The sequence below is a fragment of the Phodopus roborovskii genome, unplaced genomic scaffold (assembly GCF_943737965.1).
Source record: "Phodopus roborovskii unplaced genomic scaffold, PHOROB, whole genome shotgun sequence".
Classification (NCBI taxonomy): domain Eukaryota; kingdom Metazoa; phylum Chordata; class Mammalia; order Rodentia; family Cricetidae; genus Phodopus; species Phodopus roborovskii.
Window position 1 is genome coordinate 42,815,006 of NW_026126480.1, and position 20,762 is coordinate 42,835,767.

Here is a 20,762-nt window from a genome sequence, read left to right on the forward strand (position 1 = left end):
AGCATGTGGATACACCAGTGTGTGCAGGTATTATGAGCAGTCAGCCTTAGGTTTTGTTCCATCAGGCACACCCATCTTGTTTTTTTCTTTGAGCCAGGGTCTCTCACTGGCCTGAAGTAAGGATAATTAGCTATCAAGCCCTAGGTCACACCATGATGCCCACCTTTTCTTTATATAAGTTTTGGAGAGCAAGCTCATATCCTTGAGTTTGTAAACAAAACAAAATAAAACCAGACACACTTTACCTACTGGGCCATCATTACCACCCAAGCCCTCACTGCACATGCTTGTGTGTGAGGTCTCAAGCGTGTACTCTGTTCTCAGTATATCCCTGGGTCAGTGGACATATGTCCACAGGCTTAAGTGCATTCAGAATTGTACCTGTCCTTCAGGATGGAAAGATAAAACTCCATCAGGTTTAAAGGGAACCTCAAGCCTGGCTTGAATCTGCTGTGATGCTTGTTTAGCTGTATTTTAAACTAAGAAGGAAATAACTGGCTTAAAAAAAAAATCAACATTCAATTTTAAGTTTCTCTCTGACTTAATGAATAGCAGAACCCAGACCAGTTGGCGTGTCTGAATCCCTGCAGAGAGCTCTTCCTTTCTTTGGTAGAGCAGGGCATAGGGTAAATGGCCCATGGTACCCAGCCTCATAGGATGGATTGAGAGAGATAACAGACCCTTACACTCAGCTCTGTCTTAGAAACATCCCAAAGGCCTATCTACCATCCTACTCTCCTAGCTCCATAGCCCCAGAAATGAATGAGTCGCATCACACTGTGAAAGGCTCAGCAAGGTACTCCTGTGCTGAAGCCACTGTTCAGGAGAGATTGCCACATTCTGAGGCGGCCTTACTTTGTGCAAGTACAAGCCTTCACTGGATTCCCTAGAATAATAAAAACTAAACACATCCAGAAGGAAATGCAACTGTCCTTCATTGCTCTTTGAGACTAGTTATAAAGTTTCCAGGGAGTGCAGACGCAGGCTGGATAGCTCTGCAGTTGGCGTGCTCTCTAAGTTAACATTTTGTTGCACCCTCATGCTGTCCTGTGATCATTGCGCTGGTGGAACTGGCCAGAGTTTGTTGTGTAATGAACACCCATTGGCATCCTGAGCCAGGCTTGTCTGTTCATGGCCCGTCTCTTCTAACGTCCCCTGGAGGCAGGTCCTGTGAGCCACAGCCATTAGTTACTACCTGATAGTTCACATTTCAGATGGTGGAGTCTGTCCTTGTTCCTAATACTAGTCTGGAGCCCTGCTCTCAGTCACCCTGCACTGACTTTCCTGTCCGCCCTGCTGGTATCAGTGCACCTGTGAGCATTCCCCATTTTTTCTATGGGTGTCTCTCTAAACAACAGTGTGCCCTGTGTCTTCTGCCCACAGTGTCACATCCATGCCTTATCACTCCATGGTGCTGTGTCTTCGCTTTTTCTTAAAGCAGCAGCCCTTCCTTTTGACCCAGACCGCCCTCAGAGCAGCGACCTCACTCTATAGAGGGGAGGCAACCAATGCCTTCTGGCAATGCCCAGGCCAAGTCTCTAGCATTGAGAACTCTGGGCACACTCTGCTATTTATTAGAAATGGGACAAGTAAGATGTGCGCCTAAGCCAGCTGGTTCACACTGGCACAGGGGTGAGTCAGGGAGGGAGAGAAGCAGGGCTTCAGACTCTGGGAACATGGGGGAATGGTGGATTTTCTCTCTTAGTTAAGGGCTTCAACAGGTATGGCTGCTTATGGAGAGGCATTGTTTCAGGACCCAGTGAAGACTGAACCAGGCCCACATTCCTGATGGTTTTCTTTCCCTCATGTTCTCCATGAGAATGGAAGACAGAGAACATTCTTTTCTATGGGGGCATAAGCGAGCCAACTTTGCATTATTGTCCTTAAGACTGTCTCTAGGTATTTAATTCAGCATTTCTGTGTCCTGGAGAGAGTGGGATCTAAACAAAGGAGGGTGTGTAGATTGACTGAGGTGGAGGATTTTGTCATGGGGGAAGGAGTATTGTACAAGCCCATAAAGAAACCATAGGGGCTTTCCATTTTTCTGAAGAGGGTTCTTCAGGTGGGACAGAGCCCAGGAGCCTAAGGCAATGCTGGTCATGTCACCCTTACCCCCAGAACATATACACGAATGAATGTATACATCTCATTGGAAAGCTCCTCTGTCTTCCCAGTGAAAAATGAGCTAGAGGGGGTCAGAGCAGAGATAGGAGGGCAGTTAGAAAATTTGAGGCATTGGATGGGGTATCCACAGAAGGGAGAAGGTGGCAGGGTCAGGGCCGGTTTAATATCAAGTAGCTTTGTGGTTTTCAGTAGTGGGCTGTGAAGAAGGAGGGGAATGCTTGGGCTGATGATATCCAAGTGGACAGCATATGGTCAAGGTTGTAGAGTAAGCAGGCGTCTGGAGCCCGGAAGCCCTTGGGACAGATGAGAAGCTCGGGAGAAAGAAGTAGTGCATGTCAGGGGTGGAAGGTGGTGAGATCCCAAGGCTCACAGGTGGAGGGACCCCCACATGTAAGAGGGCTAGGGGGATGGGGTGCCACATAATACTGGGACGGAGCGCTGAATGAGGAGGGGTGGCTACAGGGTCCTGAAAATGGTAGCATAAGCAGAGGCCTCATGTCACAGTAATTCCCATTTGTGGTCCAGCTCTCTTCTCCTTACACTGTTTTTCTTGTGAGATAGGAGGTCTGCAGTACTCAGTCTGATAAGATGCTTTCTGGGCTAATGGGCTTTGTGAGATCACTGGCTTCTGGTGCTTCGCTCAGCAGGCCCTGAATTCTCTGCACATTCCTGGGGCATCCTTAGGTAGGAAGGCCTAACAGAACCCCACTGGGGAAGCCTGCAAGGACCCTGTCTCTGACTTTTTATTCTGATTGTCCTTTGAAAGATGAGCTGGGTGGCTCAAGGCTACTTGCATAAGGTGGTCCATAAAACCCTGTCTGGTTCATGACTCTCTGCTGTATCCTTGCAAAATGCTGTTTATGGAGTTGCTGCTGGCAGCTGATACTTTGCTAGGTTCAGTATAAAATACACCAAGCCCATCCACACCTTCCCTCTGGATGTCCACAAACTAAATGAGACACTTTAAAAGACCAAGCAGCCAGCCTTTGCAGATGCTCATTATTAAATGTCACCATAAATACTTTCTAGTTTTCCAGACCAAGTCTGAGGTAGTTGAAGCAGAACATTGGAAACCAGAAAGAAATGATTTCTATTTAGCACTTTTTTTTCCAGTAGCAGCACGGGGTTACTAATTGGAAACCCTGGATCTGTTTGGTGTTGAAAGGCAGTGCTATTGTCTGCAAAGAACAATCAGCATCTGAAATGTATGGGGGGAGAGCTAGGGGACAAGTTGCTCACCAGCCCTGTGTGTTTTCATGATTATATGTGTACATGTATGCATGCGTGTTTGTGGAGGTCAGTGTTATCCCTCCAGTATCTTTTGCTTTTTGCTTAAGACAAGCTTTCTAGATTGTCTGGAACTTTCCCAGCCAGAGTAGGCATGCTAGCTGGCAAGGTTCTAGGGGTCTACCTGTCCTCGCCTCCCAATCTTATCATTGCTGGGATTCTAGGCCCTCTGCCAAACCTGGCCTTTTATCCCCACTCCCAGGAACCCACTTTTCCTCATTAATCCTTGTAAAATCTATGAAGACCAAATATGGCTGTTTCATCAAATCAGCCATGGAGCTACACAGACTGCTCTTGTCCTGGCCATTTTATGACTCCATGCAGACAGCTCTGAGCTCCCCTTTTCCATCTGTGGCAGTAAACTCAGGGGCTCCCTACAGAGATTCTGACCATTTAGAGTATCAATGGGGTCAGGATACTCACATTGTATAGATTAAGAAGCTTGACATATGACTTGAATTTGGCAGCTGAAGCCTTCCACTCTGGAAGGCAGGTACATTCTCAGCTCCCCCTCCCCTCCCATATGCAGTCATTCTAAATATGTGCATATGTCCATCTAACACAGTTCTAATGGTTTCGACAACTAAGGAGAAAGGCTCATGCATGGGTCAGACTGGGACATTTGTAAGGGGCTAATTTTTTTCTGTTACATGTCGGCCTCTATTCGGTGGGGTTTCTATTTTTCTGCCAACTAGCCTCTCTCATAGGCTAATTTTAATGTCAAACAGTTCTGACACTTTCTATAAAGCCAAAATGCAGGCATATGGAAGAGAGCCAGCCACTGTGACTTTCCTCCACCCTCTTTGGCAGAAATTTCTGTTGAACTTTCACCTGGTCCGTGATATTTTGACTTTTCCAGAATATTTAAGATGTGGTCTTCTGGATGCCATGAGATTCATCTGCATGTGTGTCAACTGTGGTTTGTTATTTTCAGTGCTGTGTAGTACTTCATTGTATGGACTCATCTCTTGAGGGACATTTTGGTTACTCCCCGTTTTTTATTGATTAAGGCTGCAGTGCGTGATCACATGCAAGGCACCTGTAATCCTAACACCTAGGCGAACCCTTGATGGGCGGATTCTTCCTGTCTCATTGCAACATGATACCAGGATGGTTTCTAGCCTTGCTTCACTACTTTTACATCCCCACTAGCAGCACAGGCATGCAACATGTTGCTGAACCCTTTGCTTTCTTCCCTTCTAGAGATTCTTCGAGATGGAGCGGTGCCTCACCCAGGTTTTGCTTTACATTCCCCTGATGAGTTGTGGTGTTGAGATATCCTTTTCCTTCTCCTTCCCTCCACTTCTCCACTCCTTTTACTCCCCCTCCTTCTTCCTCCCTTTCTCTCCTTCTCCCTCTTCCCCACTTCCTCCCTCCCCTCCCTTCCTATCCCCTCCCCTCCTCCCCTCTGCTTCCCTTCCCTTAGGTTCTGGGATTACAGGTGTGCACTTGTGCTAAGCATATTTGCAAGCATTTATTTTCATCTGTAAATCTTCCCTCAGAAAAGTGTCTCTTCCAGTCTTTAGCAGTTTTTAAGTGCAGAGTATTGTTTTCCTATTGAGTTTCTGAGCTCTTTGAACATGCAGGATATGAATCTCTCCCAAATGGGGATTCTCAGCAAACTTCTCCCTGTGTGTGACTCCTGCTTTGTTATCTAAACTGTGCCTTCCAGAGGTGTGGCTCTTTGTTTTGAGTGTTTTCTTTTTTAGTCTGTGCAGTTATTATTGTGTGTGAGAAATCTTAGCTTGGCCCGAAATCACAAACATCATCTTTTGAAAGTTTCATTATTCTAAGTTTTTTTTTTTTGTCTAAGACCGATGATACTTTTAAAGTTTACCCTTGTGTCATTCATGGCTCTGGATTGAATGCACTTGGCTATGCTTTTGGAGAGTTGGCACCTTTGTTACAACTCTCTTGACCATGTATGTTCCGGAAGATAATTTGAAAGTGAGTTCTGCCTGTTCGAAGGAGGAAAACACGGATTTCCTTTGTGTTTTCCACTAAGAATCATCCTGCTCTCTTCTCCATTTGAGTTTGAGCTTTTGGACAGTTCCTTGAAGTAATTGACATGAGTCAGACGGCATCAGAAGCAGGGCTCTGTATGGCACATGTGCTACTTAGAGTCACAGAATGTGGGAAAAATCAGAGAACATAGATGTTCAGGAACTTTTGCAGCAGCAAGAGGGGAAGGGTCTCCAGTTTCCCCTAATTCACATTTATTTCTAATGTTCAGTGTTCACTGTGAATAAGGCCAAAGTCACTAATACCCGAATTGTCAGTTTCTTCCTCTGACACGTCTCACTTCCACATAGGAACACTGGCAGAGTTGGGTACAACATGTAAAAGAGATGTAAGGATCACAAGTGTCACCATGGTGGAGTGTGTTCCTTGGTTGTATTCACAGGGATGCTATAGTTTGGTTACAAGTTATTGCCATTTAAATTTAGAATTACATTTATCTATCTGTCTGTCTATCGATCTATTTATCGTGTGTGTGTGTGTGTGTGTGTGTGTGTGTGTGTGGTGTGGTGTAGGGTGTGAACATGTGCAAGGGAGTATGTGTGGAAGTCAGAGTATAACTTATAATAGATAGTTCTGTCCTTCTGTCATGTGCATCCTAGGGATTGGACTCAGATCATCAAGCTTGGTGGCTAGTGCCATGATCCTGCTAAGCTATCTTTCTGGCCCATTTCTGCTGTGAACTTTGGGAGGAAACGTTATACTGATTTTCATGGTGCTCTTTTACACTCCTCTCCATAGTGAATGTGGGTCCCTCCTTCTCCCCAGCATTGTCTACATTAAAGACAACCATTCTGGCTAAGCTGAGATGGAACTCAAAGTGATTTTAATTTTCATTTCTCTGATGGCTAAAGATTCTGAACATGTACAAAAAAATACATATTGGGCATTCATTTATCTTCTTTTGGAAACAGTCGTTTTCATTTCATTAGCCCATTTGTTGACTGGCAGTTTTGTTGATTGGCAGTTTTTTGTTTCTTTAATTTACCACAATAACAAGGAAATGGAACCAGCCATCAACAGATGAATGGATAATGAAATTGTGGTTTATATATCCTAGTTGAATTTTATTCAGTAGTAGAGAAAAATAAAATCATGAGTGTTCTGAGGAAATGAATAGATCTGAAAAATGTATTAAGTGAGGTGACCCAGAATCAATAGCACAAATACTGCATGTTTTATTTATATGGGGATCCAAGTTGTGTGTTTGTGTGCACGCGTGCATGCGTGCAAGTATGGACAGATATATTCCATGAAACCATTGGGGCCACCAGAAAAATAGGAGTGAGGAAATTTCGCACAAGTGACAGGAAAGGAATAAGGAGGCTATGGGGTCAGCAGAGTGGGGATCAGTCAAGAGTATGGAAGAGAAATGGGCAATGCTGTAATGAAACTTAATAATGTATATACTGATTTAAAAATTTAAGTAGTATACATGAGTGGGGAGGTCTTAATGGTAAATGGCAGGTATCTCTGCTCTTACTCTGTGAGATACTGGCTTTCTAGAACGTTCTTACCTTCTTTGTGCTTGTACCTCCCTTTCACTTGAGAAATTTCTACATGATCCCTGGTATATGGAAGTGTAAACCAGTTATCCAGATCAGTCAGGTACTGAGGATACATCATTAAATATTTATTTCTAAACAATTATTGGCACTAGGCTGGTAGCTCGGTGGTAGAATGCTTGCCTGCCATATCAAAGCCAGGTTTGATTCACTGAACTATAAGACAAATAAAAACAATTATTAGATATACATATAATTTTACTACTCATCAAAGAGAAAAGCAAATATACATAAAGAAACACATGCACTTGTTTGTATATCTTAATATTCCAAAGATATGCTAATGAGATGCATGATGACAAGTGAAGGCAGGAAAATATCACAAGTCTATCCTTCCTCTAAATTAAGCCACTGTATTTCTGCAAAGGCAGAAAATGTTTTTCTGGTAAGAATAATATCATTCATTAACATAGAGAGTTTGGGTTCTGGACTGAGGATTTTGAGATAGGGCAGCTCTTTGCCCATGTGTGATGTGATAGCATGTGCAGTAGAGTGTACATGGCCTACATATGAAGCCAGTGCTGCAGTGAAATCCAGAGGTGTGGCATGGGCAAACACTGCTGGAAACACCCAGGCACATTGCATGCTTGATTTTCTGTCAAGTTTTGGTGTTGTATGTTCCCAAATATTTGATGACTGTGGCCTGACTTTTTAAGCCCTCCGTGTTCCGGTGTGTGGACCCAACTGGTATCACTGCCTATGGTTTAAGAAGCTGAAAGATACAGAGGTGGAAGCTGGAGGTGACTGAGTAAAGGCCAAAATGGTCTCTCACTAAAGGACACAGACAGTAGGAAGGCATCCTTGGAGTAGAACAGAACTGCTTCTGTGGAAACCCACGGTGGATTTGCCAAAAGGGTATTTTTCTAGGTGACTGGTGTTCATTTTGTTATCCGAGGCATTGTTTCAGTTGAAGGAGACAAACTTTTCTGCTCAGCTCACTTAGTTTTCAAAAGCAGTGCTTACTGGTGTTCATATATATTACCTTTCCCCCTTTGACCCTGTAATGTCTTCATGCTTAAAGGGCTGATCACCTGGTTTTGGATAACCACGTGGCATGCTCTTCCCTAAGGAGAACTGTTTCTTCCTCTCTACACTCCTTAGTTGCCTGTGATTCTTTGTCTGGGGGTTGAGGCCCATGAGCTCTTCCCCATCCACATCTGTACATGTATTGGTGTTGTTTTGTTCAGGTGGCCATGGTGGTGAGACTTCAGTGGGTGTAGCTTCTGACACTTTTTGAGACACTCTCTCACAGCAAACTCCCTCTGTTCTGTGACTCTTACAATCTCTTTGCTCTCTTTTGAAATCCTTTTTTTTTAAAACATGTGGACATGAAAGAAATGCCCTTTTTTGGGGGGGAACTGGGGAGGTGTTTTGGATATGAGGATGGTTTGTTCATTTGTCGTTGTGGTTAAGCCTCATCTGGAAGTGGTCTTTCTTTCTCTCAGTTTTTCTGTGGATTTTTATCAGAATTACTAGAGTATGTTAAGATTTTCCTGCCTTAATTCTGCTCACCCCTCCCTCTTTCTGGTTTGCAGGGTGCAGCACTGAAGTACTTGCCAACCATCGTCAATGACGTGAAGTTGGTGTTTGATCCCAAGGAGCTCAGGTAATTAATTGTCCTGGAAACAGGTGTTTGCTGTGTGCAGCACACAGAGCATCCTGTTTGGAGGATGCTGCAGGCTGCCTCATACCTACAGAGATAAATGCCCTGGATTGTGTGGAAGGAATGGGGCTGATTTGTCTTTCTATGGAGAAGGCTTTACCTGTCAATAACCACTATTTTGTTGTTGAAAAATGGTTTACAGTACAATGGGACTGAGACCCAATATTGTCCTAGTTTTTCTGTCTGTTCCTGTGATAAAATACCCCGACAAAAGCAACACAAGGGAGAAAGAGTTTGTTAAGGTTCACAGTTCAAGGAATAGCCCATCTGACAGGGAAGTCTAGGCATCAGGATCTAAAGGCAGCCGGCCACATTACATCCACAGCCAAAAAGCAGATGATGAAGAACACATACTAGTGTTCAGCTCAGTTTCTCCGCTTGATACAGTCCAGGATCCCCTGGCAGGGAACTGTCCCATCCAGTCAGTTAAGGTCGTCAGGATAACCCTATAACCACGCTCAGAGACCTGATTCCCAGGTCATTCTAGCTTCTGTCGTGTTAACAGTTAATACTTACCAACACACTCAAAATTTCCATTTTATATATTTCAGTGTTTGCATTTCAGTATGTGGTTGATGGTCTAGTTCCAATTTTCAGCACCTATAAAAGCTTATATAGGACCTTTCCTCTTCTTTTGGTAGCCACTTCTTTATTATAATATGGCAGTTTCCTCTCCCTGGACCCTCCTAAATGGTGGGCTCTGAGCTACAGATATCAGGGACAGAAGTTTCAATGTACTATGTTGATAATGATGATGATGGTGGTGGTGGTGGTGGTCAGAAGTTGCCATCTATGATGAAGATGAGGAGGACGGTGATAATGATGACTATGATGATGATGAACCCTCTGAGGAGGTGGTCAGTGGTCATTCAAAGTGGACTATTAGTCTAGGGAGCAGATTTTCCCTTCTTAGTATATGCCCCCTTTTAGTGTTCTTTGTTATGTAATCTGCAGATAGCATGGCTTTCTGATAAGTGCTTTGGTGGGTGTTTAGCCTTTGATCCCTCATGTGAGCCCAGCCACCCAGTACATCTCTGCTTTATGTTTGTTTGTGGTTTGACACACTATGTGCAGGAAATGGCACCATTTGTGCTAACCAGACCCTTCAAATATTCGTGTGAGGACATTTGTCCCCGAGGGGTCGTTTTTCCTTCACTTTATATCTACCCTAAGCCATTAATGTCTTTAAATTGAAGGGCAAGGGGCTCCTGGACAGTACTCTCTCTGATTTGCCTGAGATTTAGTGTTCAGTAGGGACACATTTATTTTTTGCTTCCAGGACCCTGACATTCGGGTTCTAGCTTAGGTGGCTCCAAATGATGGAAAGTGAAACCTTATGTCCCAGGATGTTGGTTTGCCTAACTGTGTCTCTGAAAAGTCCTTCTTTTGAGGGGTGGTTTTAAAGGGTAATCCCTGGGCCAGCAGCACCCAAGGACCCTGGACTTGTTGGAGGCCAAACCCGGAACTCTTTCTGAGTCTTCCTAAATAAACATGGTTGCCTACTGTCTGATTTTCATGAACCCTCAAGGCATTCCCATAGATATTTGAAATACACAGGATTGGATGCATTGAGAAGTGGAGAAGCCAGAGTTATAGCCAGGTCTGTCCTTGACAGCCAGTAGAGAGACACCAACCCTGCTTGTGATTGGCAGTGTGTCATGTGCTTGGAGCTCTGAGATAGACCTGTTTCCTCTGGGCTACCTGCCTTCACCCTCTGCTAAGTGCCTACATACATGTGCCTCTGTAATTCCTTCTATATAATTTCTATCTATCATCTATCAATCAATCAATCAATCTATCTATCTATCTATCTATCTATCTATCTATCTTCAGGTAAGCATTCTTTCTTCACAGTCAGCTTCTGGACACTTAAGGCATTTTGTTTTCCTGTTATAACGTTTTCTTCTGTAGGGTAATTAGGTGTGACTTTCTTGACATACTAAGCCTTGCTTGCCCATCATTTATTTCGGCTACAACAACAGGTACCTGCTGCTAGGTGTTCTCACCATACAAAGTAGGCTTCCCACAAAGCACTGTTCCTGCATCCATCAGTTAGCCTCTGTTATGATGCTAGAGCACTGGTTTGATATAAGCCTAAATTTGCTTGTCCTTGGTAACTAAGCCGGTGAATACCTCAGATTCAATGCTAACTTGGTCCTTTTGATTACTGAGAACATTCCCCTAGCTGATTGTGTCTAGCTTTTCACTATCATAGAATAAGCTAAGATGTTTGGGCAGTTTCTCCTTTTTTGAGTACTCTAAATAATGCCACTTTAAGTCATGTATAAGTTTTGTGTATATATATATACACACATATACATATATATATATATTTATATTTATACATTGTGTAATATAGAACACACAATAATGTGATTTTACATTTTTAGGAAATTTTCAAGTGGCCACACCCTTTCCCTTCCTACCTGCATAGCCAGAAGGATCTAATTTCTTTACATTCTTACCAGCACTTACCATTGTATGTAATTGAATTATAGTCACTCAGTCTGTGGTAAAGTACAAACCAGTGTTTTAAAACCACATTCCCAGGTTAAGATTCGGTCTTATCGTTTCAGGGCCGTTTCCTGCTGTGGTGTTCTGTACCACCTTGGGAGAGCATGGGGTCCTTGGGCTGGCTATGTTCCTGAATCATGTGACTTGCATTTCTCCTTGTAGCAAAATGTTCACGGAATTCATCCTGAATGTTCCTGCGGGCTTGCTGACTGTCCAGAAGCTCTACTGCATGATCGAGATTGTTCACAGTGATCTCTTCACACAGCATGGTGAGTGGGTCCCTGGGAATTAGGAAATCGTCTGGTTATTCAGCCAATTCTCTTAGGCAGCCCTACTGAGGAGAGATGGCTCGTAATTAAAGCACCTCGGTTGCTCTGGGCGGGCTGAGCCCTTTCAAGAGAATGGCAACTGTCATGTAGTCTAGGTAATAGGCCATCGAGAGTGGAGGTGAAAGTGAGGCTGTAATTTGGGAGCACGTCAGAGCCCTGTATAATCAGCATGCATTGTAGCTCTTAAAATGTGCGATTGTCTGTCCTGGGGAGGCAATCACTTCCATCCTTGAGATGATTGCAAGGGGGAAAAACTTCTAGTTTTCTTTAAATTTAGAAGTAATAGCTCCATCCAATTATAACTCCTGGTTTTTGACAGGGCTTCCTCAACTTCTGTTCAGAGTCAGGAGGGCCCTAAAGGCTCCCGTATCCCAAGGAACCTTCCATTCCTCTTCGTTAGCTCCTCCATCCTTTTGCTTAATCATCTCCTATTTGGACAGATTGAATTAATATTTTACACCTGCCAAGCAATTTTATTGAAAGCTCAAAACCTTTGCATAATCTCTAACCACCCTCATTTATCGGAGCCAACTTGAGGTCTAGTGGGTGACGGCCTGTCTGTATAACACAGATTTATTCTCTTCTATTTGTGACCAGACCGTTGGTGACTCCATTCTTTTCCTCTGTCCCCAGGGTTAGCGCATTTTTTTCTTTTCCTTAGGCTGCTTTGGTGATGGAGCAGCCTGGATGGAAAATGCCTTCTGAGTTAGTCCTGCTGGTCCTGACCAGGAGCTCAGCGCATCTGTCTCGGCCACTGTGCTGCTGTGTGTCTTGGCTGGTTTTAATTGTCTTTTTAAAATTTAACTCTTAAGAATGCACTGGAATGTGTACTTGTATGGAGGGGGAGAAAAGGCTACTCCTTCGTCTGGGTGGGAACTTTCCACGCCCCCCACCAAAAGGGTGAGACTAAATGTGGGTGGCTCTCTGAAGCACTTTCCCTTCCTCTCCCTCCTGGGGGTGAAATCTCTTTATTTCATTTATAAAAGTCCTGTTGTCTGTGACTTGAATCACATGATCTAAATTGAGAGATTAGTTCTGATTTCCATAATTCAGGCTTTTACTCAAGGACTGGGTCTTCAATGGAATGATTGCTTAGGTGTCTTCAAAAGCTACAGGAAGCCATAGGGCCCATAGAAAGTTGCTAAGAACCAGGCATTTGTGGTGCATGCCTTTAGTTCTAGCATCAGGGAGGTAGAGGCAAGAGGATCTCTGAGAGTTTGAGACCAGCATGGTCTACAATTTGAATCCTAGGACAGCCTGTCTTGTAAAAGGTGACTGTTGAGGACATTGCTAGTAGGTATTCCCATGGTGACTATATCTGAAGCCAGAGTAAATAAATCCCAATTTACTTTTCAGTCTTACTAGGTTCATTATTGGTGAAATGTGCCAACACCTTCCCCTTATATATATTCATTCTCCGTTCAATATCCCCATATTCTCACACACTCCACCCACTTTCCTCCCACCACATTATCTGCCACTGCTAGGGTGGACATCCTAGTCGCTCATCTCAACCATATCAAGGAAAAAGTGACTGGTGCTAGAGAGTCAGGGTTATGTTCACATGAGTCACACTTGAGCAAGAAAGGCTAAAGAGAAGTAGGTCTCCATTGTCATTTTGTCTTCCCTGGAATCTACTCTTAAGTTCATCCTGCCTGTCCAGCAGCTGGTGGGAGCATATGCTGGGTTATCTTTTCAGGAGTAGTACTTCTATAGAATGGTGACACACAACAGGTACAGAGTTAGTAGAAAATACAGAACAAAGTCCACCAGGACAAAACAAATACTGCTTTGCTAGGTAGTTTCAACTAGGAAACATAATGCCTGTCTTTCAGATTGTATTAATTTTAGCCAAAGATAGTCAAAGAAAAGCTAGTTTGTGAGTTGTATGGCTTATTGTTCCCAGAAAGTTGTGTTAGAGGTCCTGCCCTGCCCACCCCACCAGGAATCTTATTCTAAATGTTTCAGAGAAAACATTGGTTGAAAAAAGGCATAATATTCCTAGTTTAAATTTTGATGAGAGTTTGGCAATTGACATGGTTTAGTTATTTTTATTGCACATATCATTTTAAGATAACAGTCCTGACTGACAGCCTCGCACTAGGACCTTCAGGCTTTTATAAATTTTATATGATCTTTAGAACATTTGCATTAAAAATAAATATCAAGCATCATGGGAAAGTAATAGTCATTTATTTAGCTGAAGTTCTAAAATAATCCCTCAAAAGACTTTAAAACAAATATACACTTAATAAGCCTCCACTCTTGCTCATACCTGTAATCCTGCCACTCTGCAAGCAGAGGCAGAAGGATTGACACCCACATCCAGACATTGCCATTCTAAGCCAGTCTGATGACAGTGAGTGTGATGCTAACAGACAAACAAAAACCAAACAAAGCCGGCCAACCAGTCAGCCATAAACAAGGAACAACACAGCAGCTGCAACGGTCACTGATGAAGTCGCTTTAGAGTCCATGTATTAGCTGGGCATGGTGGTATGCGCTTTTAATCCCAGGTCTTGGGAGGTGGAGGCAGGCAGATCTTTGTGAGTCCAAGGCCAGCCTGGTCTACAAGGTGAGTTCCAGAACAGCCTCTGTGTTTCCAGGGGTGGAGGGGCAATGGGTAGGGGGGGTTCCCATGTTTTAATCAAAACTATAATAGAGATACTGGAAATAATCTTAATAATACACAATCTTTTGGGCAGATCTATGTCGAGGAAACTTGTGGGTTTAAATACTCAGAATTAGATTTTTTTTTAAATGTCAGTTTGTCAATGTTTAATTTTTAAAATATGCTATATATGCTTTAAATAAATTACAATTACCCTGATGCCTCAGAAATTTCCTTTTATACAATTCAATTTTCACAAACTAACCAAGACTCTTTAGGCTTTTCTTTTTCTTTTTCTTTTCTTTTCTTTTCTTTTTTTTTTTTTTTTTTTTTTTTTTTTTTTTTTTTCCTCTTTTGAGGCAGAATGTCTCTATGTATGTAGCCTTGGCTGTCTGGAATTCCCTATGTGGACCAGGCTGGCTTGGAACTCACAGAGATCTTCCTGTCTCTGTCTCCTGAGTACTGGGAGAAGAAGTGTGTACTCCACCACCACTCAGCCTTGCTTAGATATTCTACAGTTTGCTTAAATGTTTTTTCCCTACCATTTTCCCCTGTCTTCCTATGGAGAGCTGTCCAGCAATTCTACTTTTTCAGAAAAAGGTTTAAGTTTTCATTTAAAAATCCTTTTCATCAAAAGAAACAATTCTTTTTTTTTTAATCTTTTTGAGCCAAAGTATATCTTTATACTTATAACTTGCTTTGCTTCTATCTCAAAAGTTCCTGTTTTCCTTTCTTAAATTTACAAACTATAATATTCCTTAAATTGTTCATATTTATATAAAATTTGTCCCTTTCTCAACAGAAAAATATTTTTTACATTTAGAAATTAAAATATACGTCATTTGTTGTATTCTTTTCTGTAGAGTTGTATGTGTGAACTAGATTTTTCCACTCTTAGTAACATATAGCAAGAAGTTAGAAAGCAATTGATTTTCATATACCCCCAATGTATTAAAAACATACTTGTTAATGAACCCACTGTCTTAGTTTCTGTTTTGTTGCCATGGTAAAATACTCTGACAAAAGCATCTTCAAGAGAGAAGGTTTATTGAGCTCAGAGGTCCAGTTATTGGTCCATCATGGTAGGGAAGAAAGGACATTGGAAGCTCAAAGCAACTGGCCACATCACATCCCTAGACAGAAGAAATGAGTGGTTAATGCAAATAGAGAGACCTCAGCTCTAGTCTCCTTAGCCTCGGTCCTGCCCATATCAATTACTGTAATTAAGACAACATTTGAGAGATCTTCGCATGGGCCAGCCTGATCTAGTTAGACAGACCTTCCAAACCAGTTCCTTCCCAGGTGAGTTCAATGTCAGGTTGACAATTACACCCACATATGTAGCCTTTTAAATAGAACATATGAAGACAAGCTTGTTTTAATTTGCATTTAGAAATATGTCCCTTATTTTTTTATTTATTTCAAGAAATTATTCATGGTTTACTTAAGAAAACTTAAAAAATGTCATAAGCTTTCTCATAACTCCCCCCCACCAAGAAAAAACTCAACATGACATTTCTGTTCTTGATACACACACACACAGGAGGCTGTGGTCATTGTTATAGTCTCATCTGTGTATTTATTCTTTCATTGCATGTAGTTGAATGTTTTTCTCTGTCCTGCTTGTTCCCATGGACCTGTTTCTCTCCTACTCTCCTACTCTCAATTTCCTGCAGCCTCTTATGAAATAATCACTCAAAGGCTAATATGAAATGTAATTGTTTGACCAATAGCTCAGGCTTATTACTGGATAGCTCTCTCTTATAAATTAACCCATCTTTAATAATATATCCACAGCATTCAGAAGGACATGACATCTCATCACATACAATAGGGCATTCCACATCAATCACACTTACAGTTGTACCTTTTGGTTTCTGAGAGAGGGTGTTAATATGCATCCCAGGCTAGTCTAGAACTCAGCTTCCATGCTGGGACAGCAGGCTTGAAGCACTGCCCTTGGCATGTTTATGACTATAAGAGGTCAACATAGACCACCCCACCCCCACAGCCATGAAATACAGGCAAGTATGTTTGCTTACAGTCCAGAAAACAACTTTATTTTTTAACTTACCAACAATTTGGTGAGACAGAGTAATAAAGAATACAAACACACTTGTTTGTTGAATTGAGTCTGCATTATATTAATGAAGATAATATGGAACTAGTTAGGAACGCCTGTTATGTGGTCGAACTCAGAAGCTTTTTGGTGATCTTACAACAGCATTTTCTGGAGCGGTTGCCCTTAGAGTAACTTAGATTATAACTTAGATTATAAAGGATCTTTTCTCTGAAACCCTTTCTTCCGCCCTCACTGGCCCCCACCCCCAGTCTCAGAGGTCAAGATCCTGCATTTTAGTTGGGATTAACTGAAATTTAAACAAAGTTCCAAGCAACATTGAATAATAAAATTATTTTGCCAGATGTGATGGCATACTGCTATACATCTTATCACTTGGCAGGTAGAAGTAGTGTCATGAGTTCAAGGTTATTCTCAGATATATGTGTATGTGTATATATATACAGAAATATAAATTTGAAATAAATTAACTTGTACACATATAAAAGAACTGTGTGGAAATTTGGTAGAGGAAACAGAGAGATGGAAAAATTTAAATTCCTTCAGGCATGAATCCTGAAATTACAGTTTAAGAAAAATCTGAGGAGTACTCACAGGAATTTTAAAATTAGAGATGTAGATCAAGCAAAAAGATAGTACATAGGCAGCTGATGCAAAGAGAATTGTTGTATACGCTAGACCAGCTTGGGCTACTTAGCAAGAACCTGTATCTAAAACGTATTAAGTTTTTAGAAGCAGAAGAGACTTCATCATAAAAATGCCCTAAGATGTCACCATGAACTCAATGATAGTAAACAGTTAAGGAGAAATTGCTGCTGAACCACAGTGCAGGGGCCACGGGAACCTATTCCAAACCATTCCCAGGAATTCTGGGTCCATCTTTGGGGGCTTGAATTAAATTCTGCCCAAAGCTGTTGTCCAGACCCATTCAAGGGTGAATGAATTACTGTGACCCAGATTTGCTCATAGATGTTTGTATGTTTGCAGTAGCCTCTTTTGGAGTCTTTTGTGATAATTATCATCAGACCTGTGTGTGTGTGTGAGTGAGTGTGAACACAACTGTGGAGATCAAAGGTCAACCTCATGTGCTGTGTCTTATGATACTGGTATAAAAATACCTTGCCACTAGGTACAAGTTTTTGTGGGGGTTTTGGGGTATTTCACCTGGGTCCTTGTGCTCTTCTAGCAATCTCTTTTGCTGGCTGAGCTATCTTCCCAGCCCCAGCCATCAAGCACTCATTCCTAAGTACCCTTCTTCCACATGCTCCCTGCTTCATTTGCTTGCTTTGAGTTTTCATCCAGGGGAATCCCTCAGCTTCCCACAGCTCCTGTTTTCCCCACTGTCAGTGAATATCTATGGTCAATGAATGACAGGTACTCTGTAAATTACCAGTGAACTGTCTTCGACCTTCCCTGAGTGCTGGTGTGAGGAAGACCTTATTTACATGTCTTTGAGATTTTTATTGCAAAACTTGTGCATGCAAATGTGCCTCAAGCTGATTAAGTACCTAAACACACAACCTTCAGTGAAAAAAATTAAATCAGAACTCCGCCTGGGGATATATTTCAAGGAAAATCCTCCTCCCTCCCCGAACTTGTTTTCTTTCTAGCTACTAGGAAGCTTGAAGGGGACCCTCCTGCTAATGCCTGGTGCTCAGCTCGGCGTGGCTGTTAGGATGGTTACATATCTTCCCAATGAGCTGCACAATTTATTCCCATTCTTATTTTTTTTTACACTGTCTCAAGTCCTCTTTGAACCATGCAGCATATAAATAAATGGCTTGAATTCATAATGAGTTAATATTATCCCTTCAAGTAATCCTTCATTTTAAGTATAATGTCATAGTTTTGACTCTTTTTTTTTTTTCTCTGTGTGTACACATGAAACTATATATGAATGTAAAGACCAGAGGTCAACATCAGATGTCCTGGTCCATCTCTCTCTATCTTGGTTTTTGAGACAGTAAGTCTCTCACTGAACTTGAAACTTGTTTACTTCATTATATTGTTTATTGACACCCCCAGATTACTTGCTTTCTCTGTCTTCCCAGTTCTAGATTGATAGGTATATGTGGCCATGCCAAGTTTTTTATGTGGGTCCTGGGTCATCATGCTGGTAAGGCAAAGTTCTTTACTGCCTGAGCCACCTCTCCAGCCCTACCTGGAATGTTTATGCCCATAGCAAGTTGTACCCTGCCTAATAGTGGTATGTGTGAAATATATAAATCCAAATGATCATAGGCCAAAGCAAAATCAGCCTGGAGCTTCTTGCCTCGCAGCCAATCAGTATCTGTGATCTGTGTTGTAATTAGTTTCCTGAATGCGTCCTGAACACTGAGTAGCTGCCTCCAAGCCTTTTAGAATGCTTTGACCAATATGAAAACTTCCCTTTGGGTGATAAGAATTTTTCTGTGTTGGGATAGCATAGAAGGCCACCATTTTTCCCATTTGTGGGCTCTGTCCTTCTCCTGAGCAGCCAACTGCTGTCTTCTTTCCTTGTCGGGAAAGATGAACAGCTGAAATCCCCGGGTTGCTCTATTCGCACCAAGATGCCATTACTTTTATAAAGTAGTGCATGCCACATTTGTGTTAATATTTAAAGTCAAGCCATTTTTGGGTGAGATATGGTAGCTGTGTTTTTCATGCTTTCTTGTCTTTCTTGGGTCCTGATCCTTAGAACTTTGTAGAAATTAACTTTGCTGCCTGCTCAGACTGTGGAATGTGCTGCACTGTTGTTGTGGGCTGTGGGATGTGCTGCACTGTTGTGGAATGCCCTGTTTGGTGTGCTCCTGGCACAACAGTGATGGAACCCTTCAGGTCACTGAGAGCTCCAGGGCAGAGACTAGATTCAGCCTATGTTGCCTCATACCATGAAAAGAAATTTGTCTCCAGTTCTCAAACTTAGCCGAGAACAAGCCAATTGTTCAGTTTAGGCACTGATTACGGTTGTTCGGAAAACATAGGTGCAGGCAGTCCTGAAGATGTGTTGCTGGTTTCTCAGGATGGGGGCCATATTTATAGATTTACACTTTTGAGGGGTTACAGATGGCAACTCCTGCCTGTCAGGACTTGGACTTGCTGCCGGCTTAAGCTAAGCTGTCCTGTGGGAAATATTTGAGTACTGTCCATTGTCTGGGGGGGGGGGGTTGTGGGCAAAGAAGATATTTATGTAGATAGTCAGTGGGGCTGTGTTTCTAGGAGTTGAAGCTTGGCGCAGACTATGGTCAGCATGCATGTGGGTGATAACTAGACAGTACATAATGGCAAGAATCCTGTTTCACTTCAGTGAGTCGTGCACTCTTATTTCACTAGAATCAGGTTCCTGTGGGCTCAGGCAGGTGGCACATCGACTATTTCTGCCTCCTCTCATCACTTTTCCCATTTACAGACAGGGAAAGAAAAGATGTACTCTGTAGCAGTTTATTGGGCTACAAGAGGAGATGCGTCATTTGGCACAGGAAGTTGTACTGGGCCCCAGCATCTATGAAACTGCCTCTTCTGGGGACAGTGTCAAATACCCTCTGCTCCTTCTTTGTTGTATTCTGTTCTGGTTTAAGGATAGCACAGTGCCAGGCCACATATAGGAAGATGGAGCTGTCTCTGGATTCAGTATACTTTAATATTGAAGAAAAGGGGGGAAATTGCCAGAATATAGATGAGTGGGGAGAAGACTTGAACATACACTTATGCCCCCATTAACCAACAAAGTGAACTGATGGTCAGACTCTGGAATGTATCCAAGACTACAATGTTTGCATAGGTAGCAATTTCTTAGTGGATGACATTGTTCTTGACTGAGGATATAGAGCATGTCTAGTCCCAATGCTGGCCTCCTCTGTCCAACCCCCATCCATCTGCCTTGGATGTCCTGTTTTTGCTCCTATGCTGAGGTGAAGGGCCTGGGACTCATTAGCATGCTGTGCATGAGAGCTCATGAATGGGTGGTAATGGCTTCCGAGCCTGGTCTCCGATGTGACTTGCCTACTTGAAAGCTGGCTAAACAGATTATGTGCTGAGCAGAATGATGACTCTTGGGTATCATCTGTGGTGTGGAGTGAGCAGACTCTCAAAGCAAGATACAAAGAGAAGGAAGGTCGACGTCTTATAATTTGTGCATTTGTGGCTTTGTTCCCATGTGATTATGTTGTTGCCCACATATCTGACGAAAGCTGGGAAAATTAAAGCTTAAATCCTATTATAGGAATGAAAAGTTCTAGTGTAATTAAATTAAACATCGTAACACTGTGTATAGGATTTAGGCCCACAAATTCTTTCACATTGATGGTATAGGAATTAGGATAAGTGAGTATACCTGACTAGCATCACCATGTAGCTGGTCATGAGAACTCCCTATTCTTACAGGAAGTTTTTGAGAGTGGGGCAAGGTACTTTGGAGCTTTTTCCTTGTCTATACTGGCCTGCCCCTCTGCATCCTAGACCATGGGTGAAACTTGTTCTGATTAACATGGAATGGTTTCCTTGTTTTCCCAGACATAGTCTTTTCATGTTCTCACACTTACAGTGGCCTAGGTGATTGACATGTTTCATTTTACAGCTTGCTATGTTTTCT

The 20,762-nt window shown here is 42.4% G+C and overlaps 1 protein-coding gene across 2 annotated transcripts in view; it reads left to right on the forward strand.

Annotated features, from left to right (window-relative positions):
* Positions 1–20,762, forward strand: part of Dock1 (dedicator of cytokinesis 1) — a 484,316-nt gene that overhangs the window by 169,014 nt on the left and 294,540 nt on the right. For both annotated transcript variants that reach the window (XM_051193215.1, XM_051193217.1), the window contains exons 24-25: positions 8,531–8,601; positions 11,335–11,441. In XM_051193215.1, coding sequence (XP_051049172.1) covers positions 8,531–8,601; positions 11,335–11,441 — 178 coding nt within the window. The remainder of the gene's footprint in view (positions 1–8,530; positions 8,602–11,334; positions 11,442–20,762) is intronic.